Here is a 15418-nt window from a genome sequence, read left to right as displayed (position 1 = left end):
GTTATTTGGATTCCAAATTGTGACTGTTTGCAGTTTCAGTGCTAAGCTAAGTTAATCAGCTTCTGGTCTCATATGTTCCACATGCCCTTAACACATAATTACAGCCATTTGAATGCACGTTGGCCCTCCAGCAAGGAGAAATCAAACCTAAAAGTTTCCCATTATATAATGCAGTATGTATCTGCAGGCTGGCTGCAGAGCAGAGAGATTGTCCTGGGTTAAAACTTGCACCTCACTTGGCAGACGAGAAAAAGAAGAGGAAGGAAGGAAAGAGGAGGAAGATGAGCTCTTTGAGTTTCATCTATGAGTCTTTGTTTGCATCTCAGACTTCAGTGTGTGGTTTCAGACCTCGTGCATGAGGCCAGAGAGATGAACAGATGAACAAAGCAGGTACAGTATTTCCATGAAAGCCTTTACTTCATGACTGTTTCTGTGATTAGTTGGTCTCAAAACTAAAGCTAAAAATCACAATTTTTAATAGTTTTATTCCATTCCCTTTTTAAAATAAATAAATCAAAATATGGATATAGATGATATAACTTAATGTTTTATAAACTTTTTTTCTAAATTATAGGAATTTCACTGTTGCAACATGGAAATGAAGACAGCACAGACAACAGGGCTGTAGACCTGCAGGACCACACAGTAAATAAGAGCCCTCTGGAAGTTTACTCTGAGCGGAATTGCCATTGATCCCAGAAAACAATTCCACTTCCCCTCCGAAGCCGAAGAATGCTTCCCAGCAAAAAATAGAGCACCAGGGATGTAAGAAGAAAGGGGGGAGCTGGGGGAGGAAGAGGAGGAGATGGAGGAGGAGAGACAGATGGGAGGGCCGTGGGGGGAAACACTCTTGTGATGCCCCTGCTTTTTCTTCTTGTGCCCCCTGTGTGGACTAACAGTGTGATGTTGGGACGACACTGAGCTCAGATGCCGTCCTTCAAAAACAGCTCCTGTTGATGTTCACAGTAGGGAGTCCCACCATCGCACTGAGACTGTGGTCATCTCTGCATCATCACCTGCCATTTTACCACGAGTTCAAGCAAGACTTGTCTCATCAAGGGACAGACAAAGAGCTGCAACTTGATCAGAGACCTTCCAGACATCCTGTCCTACAGCGGAAGAGCAGGTAAGCCCTCAAACAACTATTATGCAAGTGAAAGACTAGAAGGATGCAGACGTTTAGGTAAACACTGTGAGCATCCTACTACAAAACTACAGCAACAGAGTCTTAGCGATGAAGTGTGAGAAAGAGATGATATCTTGAGGAGTTTGGACGATGTAATGGGAAGCCTGGCGTGTGTTAGAGTCCCCGTCCTTCCTGGCAGGTACAGCTGCTCGCTCTCACTCCTTTCATCTTGACCAGTCTCTCTCTCCCTCCTCTCTGTTCATAACACTCATAAGAGACAAATATATTAAACAAAGTGAAGCACTGGAGATCTTAAAAACATAGAGCCACCAGCAATGTACTGTACGAACACTTAGAAGAGTTGTCGTAGTGTCTCAAGGGAAGAAGCTGTTGATATAGCTGCTCATTAATCTGAATTGACAAAATGTGTTAGCAAAAATGCATTAACCATTAATCTTTTTAATTTTAAATTCTATAAACCAATGTCTCACAAGTGGTGGGAGAATTTATTTAAGTAAAAGTATCAATATAGAGATGGCAATGGCATTTTTTGTTAATATAGCACATTTCATTACACTCAGTGCTTTACACTGAAAGATAACGGAAGGAAATACGAGAACATTTAACTTATCTAAAAATAATCTATGAAGAGTGTCGGTGTCAAAGTCTTGCATCCAAAATACTGACAACTTAGAAGAGGAGGTATCCACAATAATAGGCATCTTCAAGTATAAAAACAAAATTCCTTACTATGCAATATGGCTGTAGTCTGTGTTACATTTTTTATATTATGTACAGCCACCATTGGATTATTATTTCCTATTACACATGTAAAATGCATTTGAGTGTTGTAGCTGGCAGTGGTGGAGCTGATCCTATCCATATTATTCTACTGGGTAATGTAATTTACTGTGCTTATGTAACAATGTATCTTTAGGTTTTTTAAATCTCAATCTGAATTATAATCAGTAACTACTACAGCCAATAATTGTGGTGTGTGTATATATATATGTACATATATAGCTTAGAAGACCACTGTGTCACCAAGACGGGGTGTCTTGAGAGGATTTCTACCTTCTACTTTGGTGCAGATTCCAATTAATTTTACTGGCGTCTCTTTAAAAAAAAAAAAAAAAGGATATCTTAATGTTAATTATATGTCTCTTGTTTATATAATATTTGATGTAAAAGTAGCAAAAAAATTAAAAACACTTAAGCACAAATTACTCAGAACTGAATTTAAGTACAGTGCTTTACCTACTTACTTTCCACCCTCAGCCTTCTGAGGAAACAGATGAGACATATATATATGTATATAATTCTAGATTAGAAAAAGCGTAAGATTTTAGAAGTTTTTCGAGTCTGTTTCAGTCACATCCACATGGAAAATTTACCAACACCGTGACATTTTAGAGAATCCCAGCTCCCAGCGCAGTCATAAAAAATACTTTAAATCAGCATAATAAAATATAACAAGCTAAACCACAGGTGAGATTTGTGTAAAGACGTGCCATATAAAATGTTAAAGATTTACAAGCTCACTATTCATGCCTAGGATGAATTTACATCACTAACAATAAAGATAAATAATAAAATAAAAATATATAAAAATAAGCCACACATTTAATCTGTCACCCGCTTTAGAAATAGTGATCCAGAAATATCACTCGTGAGTGTTAGTGAGAATTTTCCTCCATGAAACACCTTGCAGCTGTCTGGCTGAGGGTTCCAGTGTAATGCCATATGCAGCTAAACAATAGATCATAACAGGGCTGTGGGTCTGTGTACAATAGTGGGCAGATGAAGAGCCAGACAGCCATGTAAGGTAGCAGGCAGCGCATCGGCCCGCAGGCTTCTGCTGGTGTGACTGATATATGGCAGCCTGGATCCATGCTGGCGATAAAGCAGTGGCAACAGGTGACTCACATAAGTGGGAAACTCTCCCCCTCATCCCGCATCAGATCCACTTTGTAGGTCACACTAACTCACCCCTTCACCACAAGCCAACACCGCTAAACTTAAACACGCTCATGTTTGATCGTAATCCCAACACACTTGGGAGAAATGCGCACTCCACTGCTGCAGTCCTGTAGCTAAACAGCTGCAGTGCATGCTGGGATTGACCACACGAGTTAAAGGTCCAGTTTTAAAGCCATCCTTCATTTATAATGCCTGCCTTTTAAGCTTTGACACCTACGTGCGAGTAGTGGAAATAAATACGCCTACTTCATTTCCATTTTTCACTCCATTATACCCTAAATAACCTCATGAAACACCCTCAATCACCCAGAGAGTAAAAATAACAATCAGTGAGCTGAATAACTGCAGCCTGGGTATGTTTGGCATCCTGTGTGCAGGTCTGTTGATGTCAGCTGAGACTGATGCAACCTGTGTGTATAAATGTGTTGGCACAGTGCAGTTGTGTGGTTGGTCTGACATTTTCCCCGTGCTCCGCTGTGGCTGTTTCACTGAAACATTGCTGAGCTGTCACAACACTGCAAAGTGAACTGCTACCAGCAAAGATAGTTTAGTTACAGAGCTACTGGCAGGGGCTTTTTGTTTGGGGTCAATTAATATGAGCTGTGATGCTGTGTACATCTTCCCTTTGTGACTCAGAGCGTCTCTTTAACAGGAGAAAACTAAGAGCAAAAACATTTATATATATTCAGATTACCAAGTCAGATATTAAATGAGAAATTGAGCACCAAAAAAAAACCAACTATAATTGTCATACAAAACTTCTAGCAATATTTTTTTAGTATTAGTATATTTTTTATATTTTAGTATATTTTTTATTTAGTAAGGGAAATGACTGATTCTTGCTTTAGGGAAATTTGCAGTTCATTTTATTTAAAGGGTTCATAATACCTAAAATTATTTCTTCCAAGATTATACATTCAGTATGGAATATATGGAATACCTAAGGCAAGGATGTCCAAACTTTTTTAAATGGGGAGCCAGATTAGATAATTCAACCCCACTCCCAACCCCCAAAGAAAAACATATTTTTAATAACCATATTGGTTATTTTTAACAACTGAAACTGAGCTTTGTCGACTTTATGTTTTTTGCTTTGGCCATGTATGCTGACAAGCAGGAGATATCTGCTGCTAGCTATACGTTTGTTTGCTTGTTTACTGTCAGTTTATGAAAAGACATTAGTTCAGCCTTGGCAGTTTCTCCATGGTGAATGACTGTATCATAGTCATGCAATCATAAGGTGTATGGAAAATATGTAAAATAAATTTGCTTGATAAACCAATATTGTGTGGTAGGCCACAAATTAGAATTATGTCACTCATTGGGTTTGGCACCCTATGTCAACAATATAAATACTGAGAAAATATCATATACAAAAATGCACATTACAGTGGCTTAAAGGCACATTATAAAATAATCTAATGTACAAGTTTACAGTATATGATGAAAATCTATTTATATATTTAGAGAGGTACGGTTATATATATATATATATATATATATATATATACTGTATATAAAAAAGAAGTTTATAAAAAGTTGGTCTAAAATAGACAGCATTTCATACAGTTCTCAAGACTATGCATTTATTGTTGCAATCACAGCAGAGATAATGCAGCCATTAAGTCCAAATTTATGACATTTTTTTTCTGGTCCGGAACAAATGGTAGACCATGCAGTTACAAAGATATCCTACAGCAGAATCTCCCGAGGCCAGCTGAGCAAATTTGGCTCTCCACAAGTTTTATTAGAGTCTAACTTCTGGCCCCTCCAGTGTGAGCCTGCATGACCAGTGTGTCCCTCTAGAATATGTCAAATATGTTTTCTTGGAAATAAAGGACTTTACTTACTATGTTTAACTTTCTTATGAAAATAATGAATTAGTTTGTCAAGCGATGTGGTTTTAAGCCAGTGTGTTGAGATCATTTGTGAGATTGCTGAAAACATTTACTCTGTCTCCAGTAAATTGTCTGGGACACACATAATAACATTATTGTACTCAGATGATTTTTCCTCCATTAGTCTAAACATGACCCATTAAAGGAAAACAGGACAAGAAAATGTATAAATGTATAGCCCACCATCTAATTATCTTTGTGTTTATGGGGACAGCGCAGAGCAGGCGGTGTATCCCTGTCCTCGATGAGGATTCAGCCTGTCAAACAGGGCTTAGTGCTGAAAGGTGCAGATCACTGAAGGAATGTTTAAATCAACCCTGCCCCCTGTTGTTCCCATCTGGTGGATACAGTGCGGGCTGAGGGGAACCAGCTAGTGTTTAAACTCAACAACTCAACTAGAAAAAAGAAATTTAATCATCATCAGCTTTTTATTTGGTCTGAAAATCAGTTTTTCTATTCTGCGAGTTTAAAACTAAGGACCAAAAGTCTATCTCTGCATCCTTGTGATTGAATTGATAATTATGCTCAATGATTCTGTGAGAGACATAAATCTGACAGCATTACTCCACGTGTCAACAATAAAAATAGAATTTAATGATCTTATTAAACTCCATCGTTGGGTTTCTGAAACTCGAGGCATTACCGCAGTCCCGACTTCGAGTCACTGCCTTCTAAGCCGACGCTGAGGCTGGTCCAACACACCAGAGGATTTATTGTTGAGTTGCAGGGAAGAGAAAACACAGTGTTTATTCCTGTTGCTCTGCAGCGAGTCACAGCAGCAGCTGTCACTTCACAGTGATGCAGTTTAGTAGCTGTTTATTTCTCTCTTTACCTCTGAGCTGCCTGGCTGCTGTCCAGACCGACTCAGTGTCAGTGCATGCACTGAAAATTTTAATACAACCACATTCAGTTAGTCCAGTTTAAAGGAGTAATTATTTGTATGCCGGTTACTTACACTCTGTTACCTTGGATTTATGAATTTCTTTTTGGTTTTCTCTCATGCCTTCACACTGAATGAAAACTCGAAAAAGCTGAGGAAATTCTTAATGAACTGGAGTCATTGGGGTCCATGTTTAACAACATGCAACACTAAATCAAAACATCTGTTTAGAACTCTCACACAACTCATGCAGTGTAATCCAAGGCGCTTTAACTCGGTCGGTGGTTTGAAAAAGACTGTATGCATCTATCAAGTAGAAACTATGCACATCCTGCGAGTACAGAAGTGTATTTTGAAAAGACACAATGTATATCACAAGCATAAATGGACATGCTGTCTCTGAGTGTCAACAACAGACGCAGAGGCGTACCTAGTGTGTCACATTTAGGCATAAAGTCCACTGACAAAGTAGCAGTATTTGACAAATTGGATCTTTGTGTCAGGGATGCATGAGTAGAGTTCAAACACACTAGCCTGGCTATTTGTGCTGAATGTTTTAGTGAAAAGATGTGTTTGCAAAGAACTGAGCATCCAACTAGATAAATGAGGCTTGATTATGATGCATGACTTGTGTGACAGTTTGTAAGTCGGAATTTGTTTAACCTAGATTTGCTGTTGTTAAACCCGGCCCCCTTCGACTCCAATTCATCAAAAAAAAATTTCTGTGTTGTATTTTTAGTTCACTGTGGAGGCGTGCAAGAAGAAAAAGGAAAAAAAAAAAATTTTTTCCTGAAGTGAAGGTAACACAGATACAAATGATACAAATAAACATTTTGTTAGAGGTATTCCTTTAACTTTAAGTTGACCTTGTAGTGTTGAAATGACTGTGGTTATTGGCTGCAGTTCATACAGTCTACTTTCCCTTTCAGTTTATCATAATATCTCTTCAACACTTAACACTTTGTTTCCATGGAAGTCTCACCAACACTCCTCCCTCTGTGCAGGACACGCACACACACACACACACACACACACACACACACACACACACACACACACACACACACACACACACACACACACACACACTCACACACTCACACTAACAGAGAGACTCAGATATAACGTCAAAGAGAAATAACTCAGAGGTGCATAATACCCCATTTGCGCAGTCCACCATTTGGAACACCTTATAACCAGATTGTCCATTACTTTGCCACAGAGATTATAAACAAATATGACAGCCATGATGGTCTACAGGCAAACCAGACCGCTCAGCAAAGGGCACAATGTGTCCCAGTAAATGCCAGACGGTTATTACCAGAGGGCCAACAGGAGCACAGGTATGATCGACAGCCAACAGCAGAAGCTGCTTTTACAGCAGAGACGTTTGCTTGAATAGCTCAGCTGTAACCCCTGCCTCCCACTCCCTTTAATACCTTGTTCCTTTTGTCCTTCGGAAATCATATTGTTTGAGATTGCTTCCTCTTAGAACAGGAAGAGGCAGTAAAGGGAAGGAGATAGAGACTGAAACTGCTGCCTTTCCCCAGCTGATCTAAAGTCCACTTTGTCTTTTGTCTAAAGCTGCCATTCCCACAAGTACATAAGAACACTTTTGCATGTATTTTATGCATTGTGTTAAAAATGTTCCTAAATTGACAGCTGCACACGAGGAAAAAGTTATCGCCTGCTGCGCACTGGCTTCCTTCGGAACAAATTTTATGAAGACAACGTTTTGATCCTTCTAAGGTATTTGTCGGGTCAATTTTTAATTTTTTTATTTTTTTGGACCTGACGAAAGGTCCAAGTAGGATCAGAACGTTGCTCTCATTAAACTTGGCTTGGAGTCAGTGTGCAGGTGTTACCTTTTTCCTCATGTGTGCTGTTTTTTGATGGCATTGCACCTATGTGATGTGCATATAATTTTTCTAAACTACCTAAACTGACAAACCACATAAATACAGTGGCAAGTAAGTAAATTAACTTAAGTAGTGTATTTAAACATCTTGTTTTACTTTGTACTTTTAATCCTCTAAATTTGATGAATGGACCATGAAATTTGGGGCAGACATTCAAGTGAAGTCAAGTCAATTATATGTCAAAAGCCCAATATAACAAATACAAATTTGCAGTCATGTTCTGCTTGGGATAATATTTTATTATTGTTATTATTTTATATATTATATATATATTTATTATCTATCAATCTATCAATCTTTCTATCAGTCTATCTATCTGGATGTCTATCTATCTAAATACCTACAAAAACAATTCCAATTCACTCCAATAAACCTCATCTGGACTACTTTTGTGAACACTGCATTCTCACACACTTAACTTTATTTTTAGCAAAAATATTCACCGTACCATAATAAGAACATAAAAAATTATACTTATTAAAACAAGAGGAAAAAAATTGTATTTATTGTTGCTTTACTAAAATGTAGCCTGTTTCATGATAAAAACCCTCTCCTGAAACTGGTGTGACTTTTTTCTTTTTTTTTTTTTTCTTTTTTCTACACAAACCATAGCGAGAAAAAATGCACTGGACTTTACATGGGTCGGCCTGAATACAGTCATACTTTAACTTGAATTTTTGACATTTTTGAATATAGCAACACAGTGTAAAAATATGTTGCTACAAGTAAAAGTCCTAAAGGATCTGAATATCATTGTTCCACACCAGTGAACAGTGAACAATGGCCGTATTCTGTATTTATTTCAGATCATTTAGAAGCATGTCATGATTTAAAATTATGACAGACTATCACAAAAGGTTTGCTGTGTATTAGTCCGGGGGGAGATGTATTGTTGGCAGGGTCCGCACAGGTGAGGAAAGTCTGTTGTCAGTGTGGGCTGATAAGAACACGGCTGCTCAGTAACGTGTACCTCCTGCTATTGTGCTCGCTTGACTCTCACTCCCTTCCTCCTCCAGCGCTCTGCCTGTTTGTGATTTACTTCCAGTAAAGATCATCAGCTTCATCCGAGGAGGGCTTGGAGCCAGTTCCCTGAGTAGGATGAGGACCCACTAAGTCATGATCCAACTGGTCTCCAAATGCGACCGGTCTGACGTTAGTGGGTATTAGGTGCATGCTGGAAAGCAAGTGTCACACCAAACTTTCCTGTGTAGTGGATTGGCGTATCCTTGTGCGTGGATACAGGTCAAACATTTCCTCTCCCACATGTTCTCATTGGGGTGTGTTGCTTCCCGCCTCTCCATGCTTCACAGATGAGGAACACAACGCTCTGATTTTCCATTTTATTGCCATATATATACTTCATGGAGGCACTGAGGGAGGGGGATAGACAAGCTGAGGGTCACTTAGACCATCTCTCTCTCACACATAACTAGTGTCAGTGTCAGCCAGGCAAGTCAAAGCCTTCCACTACACACTGGGAGTAACTTATTATGGAAGCAACTGCTCATGGATTACACTTGGAGGGAGATGAGAGGTGGTAAGAGAATATTATTTCCCTGTTTGGCTTTTTTCACACTCTGTGATTGTAGTGATTAGACTTTAAATCCTACCTGGCTCACTGTTAAAATAACAGTTTGACTTATTACACAGCTTTATGAGGAAGGTATACTGTGTTTTCTATGAGCTTGCCAAGTAGGGCAGTGACTTTACATGTGTGGCATGTTGGAAAAACCTGTCAAACTGTTACTTTCTTACTGTATGTTATAGCTCATCTGTCTCTGATCTCTAATTGCATAGTAAACGCTGCCAGCAGGCAAAGGTACATAGTGCATTTAGATGTCGAAGGTCGCCCCTCGATGGAGTTTGATGGGTTTTCTTAACCTCTCAATGATGGGGGTCAGTTATTGCAACCATAAAGCTGTCTGGTGAGCTGCCTTATAGGGTAATTCTCGGCTGAGTCTCGCCAGCCTGTCGCTGCCATGTTTGGGTCTTGCCCAAACTCTCACTAATGCTGCAGGTGAAAGCACACACAGTGGATAGCTTGGGAGATCTGACTGATGCTCTCAGATAGATCTAGATTGTTGGAGCAATGTGTAGGAGGTTTTCATTATTGCAGAGAGGATGGTAGACATGCTGTTATGTTGCCGTGGGTGAAGTCTGCTGGTCACAGCCCACAGGCAACACAGAGACCGTGCAGCTCAGGCCAGGTCACAGCACTAAAAGGACAAAGTCTCCTAGCTTTGACTTGCCCTGTGGTGGCCTGTTACCCACTCTGGCTGTCTGTCATGCATAATTTGGAGCTGTATGTGATGTGAGGAATGTAAACACACATAGCATAATATTGAATAATTTTTCTTAAAACAACCTCGTTATTTACTTTTATATGACTCCCGAACTTCCTCTCCCTCTCTCATGGGAAAGTGGTTGTTCTCATGCCACAGTGTCCAGTCCTCAAGCAATTCACAGGCGGAGAAGCTATTTTTATGCACATGATGCCACACACATGCCCAGGTCATTTCATCTGCAGGGATAACCTCCTGAGACCGAGCAATTCATATTTGTCCTCTGTGACACTGACACTGAGGCCTTTATTTCAAACAACATACATGCAGCAGATTTAAGTCCAGGGCTAACCTTCACTCACGACAAATGTTACAAAACCTTCATTTAAACAAAAGCAGATGTACATTGAACACTGTCTTGTGGTATGCAAGCACACTACCTTTTTAAAGTGAGTTTAATCCAATTCACTTCTTAGGGTTTTATTCATGTGGAAAAACTGATGTTTAAATGGCTGATACAAGTGAGAAATAAAAAACCAAAAAAAATGTCTGTACAGATAGAAAAGACCTTCTAGAATTTGGTTTATATTCTAGGCGCTTCTTATAGGGAACACCTCTAACCAAATCTAACTTTTTTGATTTTTGAAGTATATATGCAATCCCTAAAAGATACTTAAATTATGTAAAAAAAAATGTAAATATATATTAAAGCTTTTTCCCCTCTGGGTCCAATGAATTGCAACTATCTATGACTGATTGTCTGTATTTCTCCTTTCTCCTCTCCCCTTTGCTCTGTTCATTCTTCCCCTCAGTGACTTCACCTTTTCACCTCTAGTACACCCTCCTGTCGTCCTTCCTCCACTCCCTCTCCACTCTTCTTGTCTCAGGTGTGTGTTCAACCTGTGAGCAGTGATGGGGGATTGGAGTCTCCTGGGAAATTTCCTAGAAGAGGTCCAGGAACACTCCACCTCGGTTGGGAAGGTCTGGCTTACCGTCCTCTTCATCTTTCGTATCCTGGTGCTGGGCACAGCAGCTGAGTCCTCCTGGGGTGACGAGCAGAGCGATTTTCTGTGCGACACTCAGCAGCCCGGTTGCACCAATGTGTGTTATGACAGCGCCTTCCCCATCGCCCACATCCGCTACTGGGTGCTGCAGATTGTTTTCGTCTCCACGCCGTCCCTCATTTACATGGGCCATGCCATGCACATTGTTCGAAGGGAGGAGAAGCTGCGGAAGAAGGAGCAGGAGGAGAGGGAGGAGAGAGGGGAAGGTGGAGGAGACCTGGAAGGGGAGAAAGAGTACCTCCAGCAGAAAGAGAGTGGAAGAATGACGGCGTCTGATGGGACTGGCCGTGTTCGCCTGAAAGGAGCACTGCTGCAGACTTACATCCTGAGCATCATGATCCGCACAGTCATGGAGGTGACGTTTATTGTGGTGCAGTACATGATCTATGGGGTGTTCCTCAGGGCATTGTACCTGTGCAAGGCCTGGCCCTGCCCCAACCCCGTCAACTGCTACATGTCCCGACCCACCGAGAAGAACGTCTTCATCATCTTCATGCTGGTGGTGGCCGGTGTGTCTCTGCTCCTTTCGGTTTTGGAGCTCTACCACCTTAGCTGGAAGAGCGCCAGAAAGTGTTATCGCCACAAGATGATGCAGAAGAGCAACCACAAAGCTGTGACAGTGTCCTTGTCCACGGATCTGGAGCCCAACAGCCCACCTCGACCCTCTGACTCCTGCACCCCGCCTCCTGACTTCAGCCAGTGCCTGGCAGCCCCAAGCTCCATGAACGCCATGACCTCTATGGCCTCTCATCCCTTCAACAACAGGATGGCGCTGCAGCAGAACTCAGTCAACTTGGCCACTGAGCGGCATCACAGCTGTGACAACCTGGAGGAGGAGGAAGACTTCCTGAGGATGAGATACGACCAGGTGCCCACAGAGCTGCCTAACAGCTGCGCCCCATCGCCTCTGCTGCATGCCGGCTACATGAAGGATAAACGCCGCCTTAGCAAGACCAGTGGGAGCAGCAGCCGGGCTCGCCAGGATGACCTAGCTGTATAGACACACAAAAGTAGCTGACAAGGGGGAGAGGAGGGACCCTGGACCTTCAGAACCAACAGAAGGAACAGAAAGATCAGTTTAGGAAGACACAAGGAGGAGTGTTATTACTGAGTGATCAGAATGTGAGCACAGGCTGAATATGCAAACTCCGGCATTGAAGCTTGACACATAACTATAGAGGATGAACTCAGTGAGACACTGAGACGTGTGTGTGGACCACATGAGCTTAACATGTGTGAGCTCTGTGAGCAGGTAGTGTTTGTGAGTCACTTTGTCCTAAACTAAACTGCAAAAAGAAAACTAATGTTGAAATGAGAACAGGGTAACAGGTGTGACACCTGACTATTGCACATTTTACTGTTTAAGTTGAACAATTAAAGCCAAAAAATGAGAGATAAAGAGATTATTAAGTGGGAATGACATGATGCTTGTTGTGAGATGACTTAGGGAAACCATTTCATTAGAAAGCAAATTATGAAACAAATCTCAACTATTCAATTCATTAGAGTAATTGGAAGATAAAGTTGTCACTTTAGATCGCAAAACCAACAGTTTTTTTTTCCCGCAGCAAAAAAAAAATCTGATGCAAAAAGAGAAAACGGACTTGAAGGAATAATTTACCTGCAATCTGACCTTTGTATACTTATCCCACAAAGAAAACGATGTCCAAACCAAAAACTGAGGAAAGAAACTAAGTGGGGTCTGCTTTTAACAACAGCAAAACTATATCAAAACATCTATTTACAATCTTTCACGCAACTCATGCAGTATAATCAAAGCCTAATTTATCCAGTCATATGCTCGGTACTTCCAAAACCACATGCAAGTTTGCTAAAAAATTATGATTTAAAGCATGAACAAACAGTCTCAAGCAGAGCTCATAGGCAGAAGTGTTTTATATGGTAACGTGTGCGCATGTGTTTGGGACGTGCTAAATAAATAACAGCATAAATGAGAACTGGATTATACTGCACAAGTTTTGTGAGAGTTTTTGACAGATGTCTTTATATAGTTTTGCTGTTTTTAACATGGTTCTCCAATGACATCAATTTATGAAGAATCTTTGCCTTTTTGGATTCTCCGTTCTCCATGGAGGTATGCGAGAAAAAATCAAGGCAACATGCAGTGAGTATTTAATACACACATGGTCATTTTGTGGTTTAGTATTCTGTTAAAATGCAATAAACTGTGAAGCTTGCCGGTATATAAATTGGATGTTTTTATGCTGTGCTTTTACAGTAAATTACAGTTAAGTGCCTTAGAAAATGTGGAGTTTTTATTAAAAGCCATGGCAAAGACTGCCATTTAAATAGAGCCATCTGTTGATCTGCTAACCTGATTGCACTACACCTGCAGGTCAACAAACATAAACAAATATTCATTTGTTATATATTTGACAGAAGCCTTCGTGTGCCGAATGAGAGAATGTAGCCTGTTTTAGGAGTTTTCCTTTTGAAAGGGATTCAAGGGAAAAGAAAAAGAAGAGGTCCTGCTTGGATGCTGTTATGTGGAGATTCAGCCACTAGGTGGCAACATTGCACTTAACTTTTTCCATTTCTCTCCTTGAGCCATTGTGCAACAGATAATGAATTTGTCCCTATGCAATGTACAGTATGTTGAAGTTGATGTCTTTGAATGTATTTTATTTCCTTTCTGGTTTCTTGTTCTCACTATATGCAGAATAATTGAACAAGGTGTGTATGACAGCTGTTTATAAATGACCATCCATTGCAAGTAAGGGTTTAATCCTACACATCTCCTAAAGCAAATTTTAAACAGAAATCTTGTCCATCTTTTTGGTTCTTTAACACAGATCTTTATGTAATAAATGTAATCACTAACCCATCACAAGTCAATAAATCGTCCACTGTACAATCTGCTCTTTTGTCCTTAAGACATGATTAAATCAAGTATTTCTTGGATTTTTCTGCACCATCAACACATAGAAATGTGTGTTCCCAAATGATGTATTAAATGTGGATGTACACACACTGAAAATCTAACAGAAGCTCAGTAAATCAGTGAGAACTTTCAGTGAGACCAACATATCAGAACTTTGTGGTTAATACAGACATGCTGTAAATTAAAAACATCCCCATTAGCTTCTGTTTTAAATGGTAGCTACGCTTCCTGGGGTCTCCAATATTTCTATTTACAGTATTTCATTGACAATATTACATAAATATACATGACGTAACATTCATACTCACAATTTCCACAAAAGTGAAAAGGAGAGAAAAAGTATAAATAAATTGTATCACTTCTTTCATTTTCAGTGTGTTTTCACAGCAGAAAGGACCTGCAGGAGACAGACTGGAGAGGATGTGCAATATTTACACAAACAAAGACGGCCTCACCATCTCCGCCAGGAAGCTCAGCTAATATTCAACTTGGCCTGTCACAAGCTCAGATGAAAGGTGCAGTATCTATGGTGCCATTTTGTTTGTTTGTTGCTGATGAGATTCACTTCAGCAAAGTTACAATAATGCCAGCACCATTGTATAACATTATGCTGTGGCAATATATATGTAATATATTTTACAGCAGTACCATATATGATGACGCCACATTACTGCTCAATGTGATTTTTTTTTTTGTTGTTGACATATTTACAACATACTTATTTATTTTAACCATATCAACTTTTTTTCTGATAACATATTAAACAAATATTTATTAGGGCCCAAGCACCTTGTGGTGTGTGTGAATAATGTTCTTTTGTACCTTTACACACTTGGCCTACACAATTAATCAATTCTGTTTGTGGGCGATGACGTACTTTGCGACGGACACTTAAAAAATTTAAAGAACAAACAATTATCTCCTTGTCTCCTGAATTTTCATGTTCTGAATACTGAATTTTCCCTGCCAAGAAGTTAGTTGATTATTGGCTTGACTAACAGACGTCACTGCCAATACTGAATTTTGCGTTTCAACACCATATGACCCTTATATCAGCAAAGCAGAGAGATATATCAGTCGTTATTTTATTTTATTTATGCTATAGAATATAATTTGGCTGTACATTTATACCGTTTAAAGACTGATTGTGATATTGCAGAACAAATTAAAGCACGTAATGTTGAGTGATATATTGTTTTGGACGATAAATCAGGTGAAGTGGTCCCAAAACAGGTAAAACCAATATCGGCAGATGTGTCTGTCGAAATCAAGGAATATCCGCCTGACTCATATATTTGTTTCTGACTTTTCTACCCTACTACTCTGCCACTTTCCTGACCTTCCTATTCCAGTCCTTTCTTATTACT

General features: G+C 39.9%; 1 protein-coding gene across 2 annotated transcripts; it reads left to right on the top strand.

The window, feature by feature from the left end:
* The first annotated feature begins 869 nt into the window (after positions 1–869).
* gja5a (gap junction protein, alpha 5a) lies at positions 870–14021 on the top strand. Of its 2 annotated transcripts, none has more exons than XM_042495082.1 (2): positions 870–1126; positions 10898–14021. In XM_042495082.1, exon 2 carries the CDS (start codon positions 10998–11000, stop codon positions 12147–12149), a length of 1152 nt encoding a protein of 383 aa, XP_042351016.1. In that variant the 5' UTR covers positions 870–1126; positions 10898–10997; the 3' UTR covers positions 12150–14021. The 2 variants fall into 2 exon arrangements, with proteins under 2 accessions (XP_042351016.1, XP_042351017.1); XM_042495083.1 differs by lacking the exon at positions 870–1126 and adding an exon at positions 9198–9340.
* The last annotated feature ends 1397 nt before the right edge of the window (positions 14022–15418 follow it).

The sequence above is a fragment of the Plectropomus leopardus genome, chromosome 10, assembly GCF_008729295.1.
Source record: "Plectropomus leopardus isolate mb chromosome 10, YSFRI_Pleo_2.0, whole genome shotgun sequence".
NCBI lineage: Eukaryota > Metazoa > Chordata > Actinopteri > Perciformes > Serranidae > Plectropomus > Plectropomus leopardus.
The sequence above is the reverse complement of the archived record's forward strand: the minus strand, read 5'-3'. Positions and strand labels throughout refer to the sequence as shown.

Bases quoted from the DNA above. Each gene is read 5' to 3' on its own strand.
- gja5a (XM_042495082.1), top strand. From the start codon at position 10,998: ATGGGGGATTGGAGTCTCCTGGGAAATTTCCTAGAAGAGGTCCAGGAA.